Raw genomic sequence first — 17,204 nt, forward strand, 5'->3', positions numbered from 1 at the left:
CTTGTGCCTTACCTTGGTAAACATGACTTCAGCTACTTTAACGTTTAAGATTCTAAAAATTATGTTTTATAAACAAACTTATAATCATGTGATTTCTTTCTTTTGCATCTCATTTAGATAGTTAAATTATTCATATGATTAACTTTGTCTTTTGTTTGTACCTTAAAAAATCACATGCTCTCTAGTCTAGCTTTTTAGAAGTTGCCTCTAAAAATAGAATCCAATGTTATGTTCCAGGCCCTTTATAATGTTTTACAACTCTCTGTCGTTTCTTGAAATAGGTATATTCATATGAGCCCTGGCATATGAGTGTTGATTTTTGTAAGTTGCATTTTTTTTCTTTTAATCCGAGATTCTGAGGCTCAGAAGTAGTAAGTAACTTTTAGTGGTAAACAAATAGTGTACTTTTTTGTGGAACTAAAGAATTAGTTTGGAGGTCAAATCAATATATTATATATGTATGTATTTATATTTATGAAATTAAAAAATAAATAAGGAGGATTCTCTTATTAGTGATCTGTGATTGGGTGTAGCATATGGGATTGTGATTAAGAAAAAATCTTTTTTTTTTAAAAAAATTATATAAATCAATAAAACACCTGTCTGTCACATTTATTAAAGGAAAAGTATTGATCTCTTTGTGTGTGCCCCATGCTACTTTCTTTGACTATGTTCATAGTATTTTTTTTCTTTCCTTTTGAATTTTTTATGTTTGTGTTTCCATTTTTGTTCTCTACATCTCATCTATAAATAGAAACTCATCATTCTTCTCTTCCAACTTCCTCCCTTTAATTAGTATCAAAAAATGGTGAAAACTCTTCAAAAGGCTACAAAGAGAATGTCATCTCCATCATCATCATCTTCATCATCCTCATCAACATCATCATCATCCATAAGGATGAAGAAGTACAAGGGAGTGAGGATGAGGAGTTGGGGTTCATGGGTTTCAGAGATCAGAGCTCCTAATCAAAAGACAAGGATCTGGCTTGGCTCTTACTCAACCGCTGAAGCCGCGGCCAGAGCCTACGATGCAGCGCTCCTCTGTCTCAAAGGATCATCAGCTAATAATCTCAACTTCCCTGAGATCTCTACTTCTCTATACAATATTATCAATAATGGTGATAATATCAATGACATGTCCCCTAAGTCCATACAAAGAGTAGCTGCTGCTGCTGCTGCTTCAGCCAACACAGATCCTACTTCCTCATCATCAGTCTCTACTTCATCTCCATTGCTTTCCTCTCCATCTGAAGATCTCTACGATGTTGTCTCCATGTCGTCACAGTATGACCAACAAGTCTCCTTGTCTGAATCATCATCATGGTACAACTGTTTTGATGGTGATGATCAGTTCATGTTCATTAATGGAGTTACCCCTCCGTATTTACCACTTTCTGATGATTTCTTTGAGGAAGGAGATATCAGATTATGGAACTTCTGCTGATTTTTCTACTTAAATCATACCTTATTCTTTGTTTCAATATATATACTTCAGTTATGTAATTTATACAATATCTTATACATTTTTTTTCTTCTCTTTTTATCAATTCTCACAATGTATCGAACTTTTGGGGATCTTTGTACCAATATCTAAATTATTTTTAAAATTAGATATTTTTATGTTATAAAGTTGATTAAATCTAGAAGAAGTAGTAGTTAAGTATATGCGTAAAATGGAAATAGATTTATATAGCTTTCGAACAACGAGCCTCGAAGGATAATAAGTGAAAAGGTAAAAAGGAAAAAAAAGACAGAATCATATTGTCGTTGATTAAGTTATGAAACCTGAAGATAAAAGTAAATGTTGAGAACAAACAATCATTTGAGATTTTTTATCAAACAAAAAAAAAAACAATCATTTGAGACTTCATAGTAATTTTACTTAAAGTATGATTCATAATTTGGCGTTAGTGGCTTTAGCTTATTGTTGAATGCTAATGTTATGTGTATATGGTACCAACAAATAAAAAAGTGGTGGTAGAATAAAAAAAAAATATATATATCTAATTTATGATAACAATTATATGTATTAGTAGCTAATGAGTTAAACAGAAAGCAGGGTTTCATGTGAAATTTTTTACAAAGTCAAAGAGTAAGGAGCAAGTTTCACAAGGCTTGCCGTAGAAGACGATGAGTAATAACTTATTTAATTATTGTTAAAATCGACAAAGTAAAAATTTTATTTCTTAGGAAACCGAAAAAAAGGAAGAGAAGAGACAAGAGATGCAGAAAGGGTTGTGTTGTGAGTTGTGACTGGTGAGAATTGGTAAAACCAAAGAGAAAGAGTTAACGTGGAAAACTGTGTACGTTATGTGCTTATTTAGATTCTCGCCATTTTACTCCAACATCGTTCTGAAAAAAATCTAACAGTAGATTTGAGCAGAAAGCCACATGAGTTGTTTTTGGTTTCTTGTTTTGTGTGTGTGTCCTAGTGAGATGGGGTCCCATTCACTCTCTTACCCTTACTCCTCAGTCCTCACAAACACACCCTATCTCTATTTTCTTTAGATATCATTTATATTTTGGGAACAGATTTAAGGGAAGCAAGCAAAGCATATAACAATGTTAGATTGGGTGATATAACCCGGTATCGAAATAGCAGGTTGGAAAAATAGTAAACGATCTCGAAATAGTTAAAAGAAAAAAATGAATTAACAATAAGAGGCAGCAGCACAAATTCTTTGAAACATATATGTGAAAATCTTATAACTAAACATAATTGATCCAAGAAAAGCAAGGGATGTATATTCTACTAATTATGTTTGTTTAAACAATTAGTGAATGTCAGTCAAACAAACCTTCAACATCTCCAGAATATAACGTTTTTAAGGTAATTTGTATAATTATAAACGTGATTAAGTTGACAAAAAGTGAGAAAACAATATAATGACAAAGTCACGTACTTCTACAAATTCAAACAATATGGTTTTTCTTATCACACGTTAATTATATGTAAACGATATTAAAATAGAAGAGGACAGCTTTTTATGTGTTTGATTACGTACAGTATTTTCAAGAAACAGTGAAACGAGCAAGATCAAAATACAAAATGAATGAATAATATGTTGTTATTGAATAATGTGTTCGAACATCCTTTTTTTTTTTGCAAATTGTTTTTTTTTGGTATTGAAACAATTTCTAGTATCGTATAGCAAGTAAAAGCTATATGTTAGAATTTTCAAGAATCATAGTGAAATGTGTATCTAGTTAGAGAGCTACACAGAGAACAGTTAACGTGTCTGATATATACAAAACAAGTTACAAATTGACCATGCCTGTAAGTTTCCTTTGCCGTCATATAAATTGTCTTCGAGCAAATAAATATCACCATTCAATAAAATCGACTGAAAATACTGGGCCGGACCTCTGACATGGGCTTATGTTTGTAGTGGGTCCCACGAAAGGTGCATGACCTTCTATTTTTTTTTCACCTTTCACCGCATACACACACACCGGTCATCTTTTTTTTTCACCTTTCACCGCATACATACACACCGGGTCATCTTTTTTTTTTTTCACCTTTCACCGCATACACACACCGGACCGAGACGAGTTTCTTCTTTAGTTTGGTTGGAGGATCTAATCTCATATAATGATCTTACAAAACACATAACGTGGCATTATTACAAAACACACATCAATGTTTATGTTTGATTATGTTTTAATAAAGTTTGGGTGTTATCACAATTTGCTTTATTAGCTAGGTTACAACATATATATGATTTTATAAACGCAAGAGAGAACCTTAATATAATAGTATTTGATTCGGAAACGGAGAACCGAACCCTTTTTGGTCTTATGTAGATGAGTACACAAGACAAAGAAACTTGGTGTTGCTAAATCACAAGGCAACTTTTGAAAAAGATCCAATATTGGTCGTGAAATCATGTTCTCAATTATAAGAAGTATTATAAGATTATGTTGTCTCATTATAGTGGGATATTAAAGTTAATCCCATAATGTTGTTATTTGATTTTGTGTCAATTATATTGAGATTGCGATTTCACGATGGTTAGACAATGCATTTTCTTTTTAGAAGTCTTATATGATGAGATTGTTAAATTTGGGCTCATCATGGGCTTCTAACTAAAAACCAATTGGCAATTACTAGATTGACCCTAACCCTTTATATATTAATGATAGTCCCTTCAAACTTTAGATGTGGGACTTGGATTGTATCCAACAATCTCTCCTTCAATCCAAGAACCACGCCTCCTCGAGATGACAACTCCATCTCGAACCGATCCCACTTGGACCGATAATAAACCCCTTCTTGGGCCCCCATTACTCGGGTTGACAAGAGGCATGTCCTTATCCACTTTTCTAAATCCACCAGGATTTTTAACCTTTGGGCTCTGATACCATGTTAAATTTGGGCTTATCCTGGGCTTCTAACTAAAAACCAATTGACAATTAATAGATTGACCCTAACCCTTTATATATTAATGATAGTCCCTTCAAACTTCAGATGTGGGACTTGTATTGTATCCAACAGAGATCAGTGGTGAGCTAAAAAAATATGTATGGACGAGTGGACGGACAGACATATTATACGTCTTAACTGTTTTTAAAAGGAGTTTGTACCTGATTTGTGTCATACATTCCGAAACTAATGAGTTCTACAAACTAATTAATAGCTTACAAAAATACATACACGTACGAACTTATCAAAACGGCCAAAAGGTACATTAACCTAAGCGATATTAGTCTGTTCGTCTCATTTCAAAGAAAGCAACCTTTCAAATGGTTTAATGGACAGTCACAATTAAACATTTTTTCTAAAAATATATATAACTTTTGTTTAGTGAACAGTATACACTTCTACGGATGGATAGTCAACTATTTTTTAAACTAGAGATTCATAATATAAACTTGGGGTTTTATCTTCAATAAACCTAAACCTAAGAAAACATGAGTTGTACATGTCTTGTATCCATGTGGCTTGTCACATCTGAATCCACTTTGTGTAATACATAAATTGAAACGTGTGTATTTGATCCCAAAACAATGAATGTGTGCAAAATATTGTACTAGCACTTCAATTTTTAATTTGTTTTTATATGGACTGTGATCGATGTTATGTGTTAAGCCTTTTAGGCTTAGGGAATCTCCAATGGAACACTGAAACACCAAATATAGTACACCAAAAAATTTCTCCAACAGAACACTAAAAATGATACCAAAATTGGTGTTTTGAATAGTAATTCCACAAATTTGTGGTATCATACTATTCACCCAACATTTTATTTTTTTTGAGTATCTACGATTGAAGATTCTATCATTTTTGTTTTCACCACATATATATGTGTTCTCTTCATCTATCTGCTCATCTTAAGTTTTCTTAAATAAATTTGGTCTAATACCGTCTCCTCTTCTTGTGAACAATGAAGAAACCTACAATAGCAGAGAAGAACAACACAAACATCAATATGGTCTAGAATATACCTGGTTGGTGGCCTCAACAGTTCTTGATCAAATCAAATAAACACAAGAAGAGTAGGCTGCAAAAGAAGTAAACATATTTTATTAATTAATAATATTAATTATTAAAATAAAACATGCATGTAAAAGCTTGGGTAGAGTAGAGATCGATTGCCTGACTGATCGTCCCACCTTTTTCGACAACGCGAAGCAAACTTGAGCCAAAGTTTCACGTTCTTTAGTTTAGTTTATTGTATACTCAAAAATGAGGATTACATTATGTTCTTATTTTCAATGTGTTTTGATAAACAACAACACTTGATTATCCCATAAATTGAGACCTATCACATAGTGGGCCTCGTGGCTTAAAAAGCCCAATAGAAAAATATTCTAGTTTTTTTTCTCCAATTTCAAATAAGGAAGGAGGAGACAAAATCCGAAGAAAGAAAAAAACCTAATTCGTCCTCTCGTTTTCAACAAAATTATCTACAGATTCTTCTTTCTCTCTGTCTCTCTCTCTCTCTCTCTAAATTTGATACGATCCAAATGGGTTTCTCCAAAGACCAGCTCCTTAATCGACTTGAGGTTTGAAAAAAATCTTCATATTATTAATCTCAATTTCTTAAAATATTTGATTTCGCATTGCTTTTGTTTGGAATTCTTAAGATGGCGATTAGATCAATCGGCAGTTGTATAGTGTTGTTATGTGCAGAATCGTCTTGAACACAAGTGTACTGCTTCTAGTTTAAATCGATTTGGTCATGTAATTGAAATTTTCTGTGTATTTACACTTCAGGAACTTGAGATTGATTATAGCAAGTATGAACATCCGCCTGTTCTAACCGTCGAAGCTCAGGTGAACAAAAAAAAAAATAAGTTTTAGATTTGTAAAAACATAACTAAAGGATGTTGGTATTTATAAAGCTCTCTCTAAATCGTCAGGCCAAGTATGTAAGCAGTAGTGAGGGAGCACTGAGTAAGAATCTCTTCTTGAAGGTAAATCTTTCAAATCCATAAACCATTAACCCGAAAAATGCAGCTATTTCCTTTGGAAAAGGACTATACTCCAATGTAAATGGCTCACATATGCTTCTGTTTTGTTTTTGCAGGACAAGAAACATCGATATTACATCGTTTCAGCCATGGTTGATACTAAAGTTGATATGAAAGGTAACACATGTTTGTTGATATTGGCATAGATAAGGGCTTTTGAAATAGAAATGTGTTTTTAGTTTTGGGATGTTAATGGGTGTTCCCTGTGACTTCTAATCCAACAGTTTTATCTCAGAGACTTGGTCTTGGAAAAGGAGGAATAAGAATGGCTCCTGAAGAAGCACTTTCTCAGCTTTTGCAGGTATTCTTCATTTTCTCTTCCTCTCCTACTATGTTTTGTTATATACATTTGGAAAGAGTTCTAATCAATGACCGTACGTAGTGTAAAAATTGTACCATGGTAGTGACAATTGACAAGATAGTTTCTCCAGACAGAATTGCTAAAAAAATGTTCAAATTTGTGGATAGTGATAAGTTTGATTTGCTTATCGTAGTTTACAACAAATCCACATGAATTTACTTAACTTAGTTTCATTCATGATTACAATTTTTGACACTCTTGCTACTTTTTTTTTGTTTTTCAAAGGTGTCCCTTGGATGTGTTACCCCGTTTGCAGTTGTAAATGAATCTGCAAGGTATTGGTTGCTTTAACATTGGTTCATAAGTGTGCCTATTCCAATTTTTTTTTTTTAATTATTGTCGTCGACTGACATTCTTCATAAAACTTTCCTTTGTTAAAGAGATGTGTCGCTCTTGTTAGACCAAAACTTCAAGAACCAAAAGCGCTGCATATTCCACCCATTGTCTAACGAAGTCTCAGTCTGTAAGTACTTAATTACAATACTTTTCTTGTATGGTTCAGGTTCATGCCATATTGAAATAATTATATAACATCCCAACTTAACAAACATAGTGTTTTTGTTTTGGTAGTCAGTTCTTTCTAGTTACCAACATAATTTAGGTTATATACTAATTTGGATTGTCCCTACCATTTCCAGCTCTTAACACATCTGGTCTGGACAAGTTCCTCAAGTCGATTGAGAGAGATCCCGTATACGTTGACCTTGAGGCAAATATTTCTAAACCTTAAACTTGAAACCTCATGTTCCACAGTTCCTTTCTTCAACGTTAACCTTATGAACTATGGTTTTGCTATATCAGGCTAACCCGGCAGTTGGTAAAGATCAGCCTCCAGATCTAGCTGTTTATGTTCCCTCTAATTCAGTTGTAATTCCCGAGATTTCTAATGAAACATCTACTAAACAAACCCCTCCTCCAAAAAGTGTGTCAGCAGAGGTTAAGCCTGTTGCTTCAGGTATGCCTGATGTATCAGGTTTTTTAACCATTCGCTCCAATTCTTGCTAGACTTAAAAAGATTAGTGTATATAAACTCGGTTTTCTCCAACTGTGCAGCCAAACCAAGCAAGCCAGCCAGTAAGGGTAAGAGCGTCGTCGTGGAAAATTCAACCCCGTTAGCTTTCAAGAACCCCGAGAAGTTTGTGGAGGAGTTTATGGACAAAACATGGGCTCTATTATTATCCGAGGTAGTAATAAACTCATCTCGACATCAAAATCAATTCTTAACATTTCAAGGTCAATTCTGAAACCGGTTTTACGTATTACAGGCTAAGGTAGAGAATGTGGAGGCTTTGGCAGAAACACTGAGAAAACGTCTTACCTCAGAGTTTACCCTTCTCGCTGTAAGTAAACATTAGAAATACCAATTGTACAACCATCAGTCCAAGACTTAAAACCGTTTGTACCAATGTTTGATTGCAGATTATGTACAAGAACACAGCGTACACAGAAGGGTTTCATGCCGGTAAACACTCCCAGCCGAAGCGACTGTAAGAAGTTTTGGCTTGGTATGTTGCACCGGAGATATTTGGTTAAGCATTTATATTATTTCCCTTCGTTGTACTGTGTACAACAGTTTTAGATAGACGGAAGATGATTTACATTTGACAGAGGCTCAGAACCATTATTGACTTATTGTGATACTTTGTTCAATCCAGATTCCAGAGAAACAATTTTAATCCCAAAACAGAATTCGAATAGAAACAAAACTGAAAATTGATATGTATCAAAAAAAACCTTAGATATTATGCTGATTAAGATATATTTTAGTTACAACTTTATCGTAGGAACTAAAAATGTAATTAATTTTTAATTTGGAGATATTATTCGAAAAAGTCGGGATTTTTATTTAACAACAATTAGTAATTATTTTCTACTTAATTTAATTGTAAATGTATTTCCTAATCATGCAAAATGCAAATTTTTAGGTTGTTCGTCTCTTTAGCCTAAACCCTAATCGTCTTTACCGGTAAATCCAATTCACCGATCGATGTCACTCGTCCGTTATTTATCCCTCAGATCGGTGCTGAGAGCTCGAAATCACCGATCCTCTTATTCATGTCTCATCCATCTTCATCAGACTCCTCGTGAAGAAGAAGAAGAGAAAGTTAGACGCAAAACTCCATCAATCCGAAGCTACCACAGTATCATCCACCAGAGTTCGTTCATCAACGGTGGATCGGCTCTAGATCTCTATCGCAATCATCGCTCTGTTTTCCAATTTCATCCAGCTACGTTTTCGTCAGATCGATTCATCTCCACCTTCAATAGCAGCTTCCCTGGTTCCGCTGACGCCGTCATCGATTGGTTGTTGCAATCCGCGGTTTCTAGGGCTTTTGAGTTACACAACGTCGCTGATGTTCTTGTTTCTCTTAACCACTTGCTTACGTTACTCAACTCTTTCACATTTTCTCAATGGTATGATTTTCAACAATCTTATTCTAAACATGGTTATTGGTTAATACTGTTCTGCTTTGGCTTAAAATTAAGTGTTTTTGTGATCAATCTTGGTTTATTATCTTTGAATGTGTTACATTACAGGTGGGTGTTTATCATCGTCACGTCGCTATTGATTCGTGGGATCACAATTCCTGTTATGGTTGATCTTCTTAACAGCATTGCAAGGTTTTTTAAAGTAAGTTTCTTTATGCTCTAAGAGATTAAAGATAGACGAAACTTTTGGGTTTGAGTAATTTAGTAACAACTTAGCCAAACATTTTATAGTAGATATCTATTTGTTGAATGGCATTCTTGTTTTCATGTGAAATTTATTTAGTGAATCTGTCTTTGTACAGAGTCTTGGCTCGGACCAAGGAAAGGCTCTAGACAAGGTAAATTGTAGCTTTGCTATGAGTTTTTTTTTGTTTCCAACATTTTGTACTCAGAACCTGCAATGTGGTTTGAGTTAGCTTCCCTATAAACTCGACATTAGCTTGGTTTTTTTTTTTGTCTCATTCAGGTATCAGTTCTCAGTAAAAGTCCAGGAGTAATGTACACCATGTTGAAGAAAGAGTGAGTAGCTTTCTGATTACATTTGTTTCTGTAGGGTTGGTTTAAAAGCTTAACATGCTCTGCTCGTTTCTGATTACAGGTTTTTTGGAGTTAAAGGATCAGTCATTGGTCAGGGTATTCAAGTTCCTGTATTTTGGTTCTCCATGGGAGAGTTGAGACAAAACATGGTTGAGATTCTTATGTCGCGTCTTCGGGGTAAGATGTTGTCGGCGGAATTGATCAAGAACGGGGTCTTAAGCAGAGGACGCTTAGTGGTGGTTGTTGGCGATGGAATCGGCCTAGAGATCCAAATGTTCGATCTTGATTTCTCTCTTATCTTGAAGCGTCGTCAAATCTCACAAAACTGTCAAATCTCACAAAGCTACGTTTAATAAGTTTCGATTTCATTCAGTAATTTTAATAATTTTGTTCCTTATTTATCGAAAAAGAGAGAGATATGAAAAACTTATTTGCTAGTTCTTCTAGGCCATACATCCCTATTAAAAATTTATTTATTTACACTAATAAACGTGTAATGCATAGTGTCATGCACCATCATACACATACATAAGTCTGATGTAAACTGTTTGTTATAATTCCAGTCATGATTTAACTAACAGTTATGAAAGTTCTTATGGAAAAAACTAAAAAGAGAAACGCTAAACGAGCAAATGAGATTAAAAGAAAACAGCAATTAATATTATTATTGTTTAGAATATTTTCTTTCATGAAGGAATATTTCGTAATATATTGTCGTCGAAAATCTTATATATATACATCAGTATATTGTGTTGTTTACCCTAATATTTTCGCCGGAACGAGAGAGAAAAAAAAAGAATATGGACGGGGAAGCTTTCGACAATCAACCAATTATTGATGAGGAAGAAGATGATCTCTTCAACGAAAATTTTATGGAAGACTGCGTGCGAATGGATCAGTATGATGAGAGAGGTTTAGATCAGATTATACTTGACCTTGACGCAGCTGAGGCTGTGGTAGATGCTCAAGAAAATCTACTCGGTGATGGTCACGACAACGATAACTTCTTCGATGAAGAAGGGGTCATAGATCTGCAAATCATTAGGGATGAGGCTGAGGAGCTAGAGGAGGAGGATGAAGAAGATCTCTTCAATGATAACTACTTCGATGATTATCGGCAGATGGATGATGATTATGAGTCCAACAGATTTGATCATGAACGTGATTTAATCAGTTAGATCAGATTATGCAAAGTTTGTTTTTCCATGGTGTTGTTACAAGTTTGTTTTGACTAGCTTATTTTTTTTTACAATGAATCCACATTAGTTCTATTTTGAACCAGAGAATTTATTTTTATTTTATTTTATCATATTAAATTATTTTATTAAGAGGATTTATCGAATTGCCTATTGCTATAGTAGTTATCTCAATATATTTGTTTTTAATTTCTTGAAATTTAACTAAATCTTATAACCATATTTACTTCTTATAATAACGCTTTAGCTTCTACTTCTACTTCTTGTAGTTGCCATCATCATGGCTTCAAACTATTCATCTTTCTCTCCGATCCAAATTGCTTTGGTTGTTCCATAATTAATCCCGCTCTAGCTATTACACCATTATATCCCTTCTTAAGAAAAAGAAAAAAAAATTAAAGAGAAGCTACTAGCCCATTATGCTCTACGTTTCTATCTGTCGTGGCAGTATAGATGAATCCCTCCTATTAATTGAAAAGGTTTTTTAACAAACTAATAATTCATCTACGAGAAGGGTAAATTCATTTTCCAGAAATGCTCTCATTTATATTCTTGGAGAAGGCGCTGTAGAGAAGGCCCTAAAACTTGTTGGTGGATGTGACCGGGGAGGATAAAATTCTGCAATTGTTATGGCTAGATATCGCTCATCATCATGTACGTAAAGTTGCTCTAGATTCTTTGTTCTTTGTAACAGATTAAAAACCTCTCACCCAAATTTTGTGGTTTATTTTAGCTCTTTTTTTACCCATAACAAGTCCAAGATGACAAAGAGGACGAAGAGAAGAAGGAGTCCACTATAGAGTAGAAAAGTTTTTCTACGAAGTAGATCGAAGCTCTTTGATATTTCTACACAATATCCAACTTCTTATTATTCTTAGTAAAACACTTGATTTGGACTTTGGTTATAAGAAGTTGGATATTGTGTAGATTACCCACGTCCAAATTTTGTGGAGATGACTTCGAGGAGGACGAAGAAGAAGTCGACTAAGGAGTAGAAAGTGTTTGCTTTTGTGAATGGTTTTAATAGTCGGGCCTTATTAAACAATTAAACCTTAAGATGTTTCCATCTTTGTACAGTATATATAAATTAAACATCTATAAATTAATATTCGCTAGAAATTAAAAAATTATTCCGGTATAAAAAATGATATAATTCGAAAAAATAATAAAATAATAATTTCTTTGGAAATTCTATGTAAAAATATAGATAGAATCAAACTTGGAAAACTGTTAATTGGTGCTTATGTGGTAAGTTTTATCCAGCTTTTCTACATCTTTCAATTTGATTTTGAGAGATTGAGGATCTTAAACAAAGCCATTAGGGCAAGTCCAATAGTAGTATATAATTTTGAGACTCTTATATTTTCTTATATTTTTTTAATAATATATTGTGTACTTTTTATAAAATAAGAGCTTTTAGAATCTTAATTAAAATTATCCTCTCCAATGGTATATATAATTGGGATTCTTATTTTTGAAAACAAGACATCTTTTAGTGGGTTCACATGAGGAATGGCTTTTGGAACCACAATTGCTTTGCTAAGAATGTGGTGATGAATCTGTGGTTATTAAAAGGGCATGATCAGTTAACTTGTTTCTAGATCTGAAGATAAGCCATAGGAAGGTATTGTGATATCTCCTATAATATCTTTCATATCACAGTCAAGGATATGATATCAATTGCATTGATCATCTGATATGATTCTGTATTTACTCTGTAATCTTTTACATTAGGAAATACTCTCTTGTATATATGTAATGGCTCATTCATCAATGGAATCAACACAATTCAACAGATTGTCTCTGCGTTCCTATATGGTATCAGAGCCAAAACCAGAAATTTAATTTATTTTTCTTTCCTTTTACGACAATGAGCAACGCCGCTGATGGCACTTCCGACTTGAACCCGACAAACTCGACCGCAACGAACTCGACCTCGACAACCCCGAATCCGATGCACCCGACCCCAACAATTCCGACGACGGTGGAGGTTCGCCGCACGATCTCTCCATATGACTTGACCGCCGCTGATAATCCCAGCGCCGTGATCTCTCACCCTTTGTTGAAAGGCACGAACTATGATGAATGGGCTTGTGAGATGAAGACGGCTCTCGCTTCCTGCAAGAAATTTGGCTTCTTGGATGGCTCGATCAAACGCCCTGATATCGGATCTCCCGATCTCGAAGACTGGTGGACGATTCAGGCGCTTTTGGTGTCATGGATCAAAATGACAATCGATCCAGTGCTGCGCTCCAACATCTCTCACCGTGATGTTGCTAAAGATCTCTGGGATCACTTGAAGAAACGCTTCTCTGTTACAAACGGCCCGAGGATCCAACAACTCAAGGCGGAGCTTGCTTGTTGTAAGCAACGTGGTCTCGCCATTGAAGCATACTTTGGCAAGCTTTCACGGATCTGGGACAATATGTCCGCTTATCGACCACTGCGAGTGTGCAAGTGTGGACAGTGTGTTTGTGATCTTGGGGCCGTTCAAGAGCAAGACCGTGAAGATGATAAGGTGCATCAGTTTCTCTTTGGCCTTGACGATAGCAGCTTCCACACTGTTCGTTCTAGCTTGGTGTCAGGGACTCCACTTCAACCTATGGAAGAAGTGTATAACATTGTCCATCACGAAGAGGACTTGGTTCGTCAAGCAACTCAGACTCCTGCTGAAAAACTTGATGTCACTGCTTTTGCTGCTCAATCTCGTTTTCGCCGTGATGACAAAGACAAGGGTGTCTTGTGTAAACATTGCAATCGACCTGGCTATCTCTCTGATAGTTGCTACGCCGTCATTGGGTATCCCGAGTGGTGGGGAGAGAGACCACGAACTCGCACAGCAAACGGTCGAGGACGTGGAGGCTCTGTAACATCTTCCAGTGTGGGTCGTGGTCGTGGTGTGTCCTATGCAAACGCTGTGCAAATCTCCGCCCCCGCTGCCGATCATGCCAACTACGTGATCACGGATGCTGATCGTGATGGTGTTACTGCTCTGTCTAATGCAGAGTGGGAAGGCATCAAGACCTTGTTAAACAAACGAGCTCCGTCTGCTACCACTGATCGTCTATCGGCTACGTCATCTGTTCCCTCTTGGATTCTAGATACAAGTGCTTCTCATCACTTGACTGGTCGCTTAGAGGTTTTATCTGATTTGAAAGCAACGTCTCCGGTTATGGTTATTCTCGCTGATGGTAGGGAACGTATTTCAGTTTTGGAAGGCGTTGTTGTTCTTGGTGCTGGATTGATTTTGCGATCTGTTTATTATGTTGAGGGGTTATGTTCTGATCTGATTTATGTGGGTCAATTGATGGATGAGAACCGGTGTGTGGTTCAACTTGCTGATCACTTCCTTGTTGTTCAGGACCGCACTTCGAGGATGGTGATTGGAGCAGGGAAACGTGAGCGTGGAATGTTTTTTTTCCGTCGCATGGAGGTAGCTGGTTCTGTGACAACACGGTCAAAGGAGTCTTATGATTTGTGGCATCGCAGAATGGGTCATCCTTCTGCAAAAATTGTTGGTCAACTTCCCAATGTTTCCGTTTCAGTTTCTTTAGAGAATTTGAATAATGCTTGCAATGTATGTCTTCGTTCAAAGCAGACTCGTGCTCCTTTTCCGAGCAGTATGAATAAAACTGACCATATTTTTCAACTGGTTCATTGTGATTTGTGGGGGTCCTATCGAACTCCAACTTATTCAGGGGCTCGTTATTTTTTAACAATTGTCGATGACTTCTCGAGAGGGGTTTGGCTTTTTCTCCTTAATGACAAAACCGAAACAACAACGCAAATCAAATATTTTCTTGCCTTGGTCTCCCGTCAGTTTGGAATTCCTGTACAGAAAATTCGAAGTGACAATGGCACTGAATTTATGTGCCTTACAAGTTATTTTTGTGAAAACGGGATCGAACACGAAACCTCCTGTGTTGGGACTCCCCAACAGAATGGTCGAGTAGAGAGAAAGCATCGTCACATACTTAACGTTGCTCGAGCATTACGTTTCGAATCCAAGCTGCCAATGAAGTTTTGGGGTGACTGCGTTTTATCCGCCGCATATCTGATAAATCGAACTCCAAGTTCTATTCTCCAAGGTGCTACTCCTTACGAAGTGTTGTACAATGCTAAACCAAGCTATGAGCATCTACGGGTATTTGGAAGCTTATGTTATGCACATAATCAGAATCACAAAGGAGATAAGTTTGCTTCTAGGAGTCGAAAGTGTGTGTTCTTAGGCTATCCTCATGATAAGAAAGGCTGGCGTTTGTTTGATCTGGAGAAGGAGGAGTTTCTTGTGTCCAGGGATGTGGTGTTTTGCGAGACAGTTTTCCCGTATGCCACACCTTCGTCAACCGCGGTCACACCCGAAGAAGATGATTCAGAAGTCGACTTATGGGCTTCTCTTTCGAATAAGTTGGATTTGGATCCACCAATTTTATCAGGCCCAAACTCTACATCAGAAGCCCAACTTGCTTCCTATTCGGTTTTGTTGGATCAAGGCCCATCTCAAGTCCCTTCTCCGATTGTCACAACTCCCTCATCGTCTTCTTCGCCATCTCTTTCACCTCTGATTCCCGATCCATCACCGATCCTCGATCCCGACCTTCCGACTGATCCACATCCGATCCGCGAACCGGAACTCCCGACGGATCCCACTCCAACCCGTGAAACAGACCTCCCGATTGCTCCTAAGCCGACTCCAGCTCCCATACCGACGCCTTCTGTTGAGTCTGCAACAACACCACCTGAGGAGGTTTTAGGTCGGGGACATCGCAAGAAGATACCGTCAGTCAAATTGCAGAATTTTGATACCTCTGCAAATCCAGTCAAAAAGGCATCTGCTAATTTGGCAATTCCTTCTGCTTTCTATCCAATTTCTGAAATTGGACGTGGGGCTACATTCTCGCCTCAACATCAGGCTTTCATTGCTGCTGTTACCTCTGCGATCGAACCAAAAACCTTTTGTCAGGCAATTCGTGATCATCGTTGGCGCAAAGCTGTGGGTTCCGAGTATAATGCTCTTGAAGAGAATGAAACTTGGACGTTGGAGGAACTGCCTCCTGGGAAAACTGCTATTGGTTCTCAGTGGGTTTTCAAAATAAAACACAACTCTGATGGTTCCGTCGAGAGGTACAAGGCTCGGTTAGTTGTACTTGGAAATAGACAGATTGAAGGTGTCGACTATGGAGAAACATTTGCACCTGTTGCAAAAATGGGCACTGTTCGCTTATTCTTGCAGGTTGCGGTGAGTAAAGGGTGGGATGTTCATCAGATGAATGTCCATAACGCCTTCCTCCACGGTGATCTTGATGAGGAAGTCTACATGAAGCCGCCACCTGGGTTTAAAGCTCCAGCAAATAAGGTCTGTCGTCTAAGAAAATCTCTTTACGGTCTCAAACAGGCTCCGCGTTGCTGGTTCGAGAAATTCCGGACAGCATTAGTCGGCTATGGTTTCAAACAGTGTTTGTCTGATTACTCTCTTTTTACATATAAGAAAGGTTCAACTGTCTTAAACGTTCTCATCTATGTGGATGATCTGATCATCTCTGGCAGTACCAAGGAGGTGACAGACAGTTTTAAAAGGTACTTGTTTTCTTGCTTTCGTATGAAAGATCTTGGGCCACTAAAATATTTTCTTGGAATTGAGGTGGCTAGGAGTTCAGAGGGTATGTATCTCTGTCAACGCAAATATACCATGGATATCATCAAAGAAGCTGGGCAGTTGGGTTAGGTTGTAACCCTGCAGAGTTTCCTCTTGAACAGAACAACAAACTGGCCCTTTCTGAATCTCCTCTCTTGACACAACCGGGTACATACCGCCGCTTGATTGGTCGTCTCATATACCTTGCAGTCACTAGGCCAGACTTGTCATACTCGGTACACTATCTTGCTCAGTTTATGCAATCTCCTCGTGAAGATCATTGGCTTGCTGCTCTGCGTGTTGTAAAATATTTGAGTGGTAATGTTGGACAAGGCATCTTGTTACGTAGTGATTCAGATTTACAGTTAAATGGTTGGTGTGATTCAGACTATGCCAGTTGTCATCGCACAAGGAGGTCTGTCACGGGGTATTTTATTCAACTCGGCACTTCTCCTATCTCGTGGAAGACAACAAAGCAGCGTACGGTCAGTTTGTCTTCCACCGAAGCCGA

At 36.9% G+C, this 17,204-nt stretch overlaps 3 protein-coding genes across 3 annotated transcripts; all 3 read left to right on the forward strand.

Annotated features, from left to right (window-relative positions):
- LOC104757968 (ethylene-responsive transcription factor ERF014) lies at nt 656–1,587 on the forward strand. The gene has a single exon (XM_010480757.2). The coding sequence runs from the start codon at nt 806–808 to the stop codon at nt 1,442–1,444; it is 639 nt and encodes a 212-aa protein (XP_010479059.1). The 5' UTR covers nt 656–805; the 3' UTR covers nt 1,445–1,587.
- LOC104757969 (prolyl-tRNA synthetase associated domain-containing protein 1) lies at nt 5,864–8,519 on the forward strand. The gene is made up of 12 exons (XM_010480758.2): nt 5,864–6,006; nt 6,218–6,277; nt 6,364–6,417; nt 6,531–6,591; nt 6,699–6,775; nt 7,061–7,110; nt 7,216–7,298; nt 7,474–7,544; nt 7,637–7,790; nt 7,889–8,019; nt 8,101–8,175; nt 8,255–8,519. Exons 1-12 carry the CDS (start codon nt 5,968–5,970, stop codon nt 8,324–8,326), a joined length of 927 nt encoding a protein of 308 aa, XP_010479060.1. The 5' UTR covers nt 5,864–5,967; the 3' UTR covers nt 8,327–8,519.
- Nucleotides 8,738–10,311, forward strand: LOC104757970 (mitochondrial inner membrane protein OXA1-like). The gene is made up of 5 exons (XM_010480759.2): nt 8,738–9,250; nt 9,374–9,467; nt 9,628–9,663; nt 9,792–9,844; nt 9,924–10,311. The coding sequence occupies exons 1-5, from the start codon at nt 8,823–8,825 to the stop codon at nt 10,213–10,215; spliced, it is 903 nt and encodes a 300-aa protein (XP_010479061.1). The 5' UTR covers nt 8,738–8,822; the 3' UTR covers nt 10,216–10,311.

This window comes from Camelina sativa, chromosome 17, assembly GCF_000633955.1.
Source record: "Camelina sativa cultivar DH55 chromosome 17, Cs, whole genome shotgun sequence".
NCBI lineage: Eukaryota > Viridiplantae > Streptophyta > Magnoliopsida > Brassicales > Brassicaceae > Camelina > Camelina sativa.

What these genes read in the sequence shown, in the direction of transcription:
- LOC104757968 (XM_010480757.2), top strand. Translation starts at nt 806, where the DNA reads ATGGTGAAAACTCTTCAAAAGGCTACAAAGAGAATGTCATCTCCATCA.
- LOC104757969 (XM_010480758.2), top strand. Translation starts at nt 5,968, where the DNA reads ATGGGTTTCTCCAAAGACCAGCTCCTTAATCGACTTGAG. An exon ending in TACTAAAGTTGATATGAAAG is followed by an intron (nt 6,592 to 6,698) that starts GTAACACATGTT and finishes CTAATCCAACAG; the next exon opens with TTTTATCTCAGAGACTTGGT. An exon ending in CACTTTCTCAGCTTTTGCAG is followed by an intron (nt 6,776 to 7,060) that starts GTATTCTTCATT and finishes TGTTTTTCAAAG; the next exon opens with GTGTCCCTTGGATGTGTTAC.
- LOC104757970 (XM_010480759.2), top strand. Translation starts at nt 8,823, where the DNA reads ATGTCACTCGTCCGTTATTTATCCCTCAGATCGGTGCTGAGAGCTCGA. An exon ending in TCTTTCACATTTTCTCAATG is followed by an intron (nt 9,251 to 9,373) that starts GTATGATTTTCA and finishes GTTACATTACAG; the next exon opens with GTGGGTGTTTATCATCGTCA. An exon ending in GCATTGCAAGGTTTTTTAAA is followed by an intron (nt 9,468 to 9,627) that starts GTAAGTTTCTTT and finishes GTCTTTGTACAG; the next exon opens with AGTCTTGGCTCGGACCAAGG.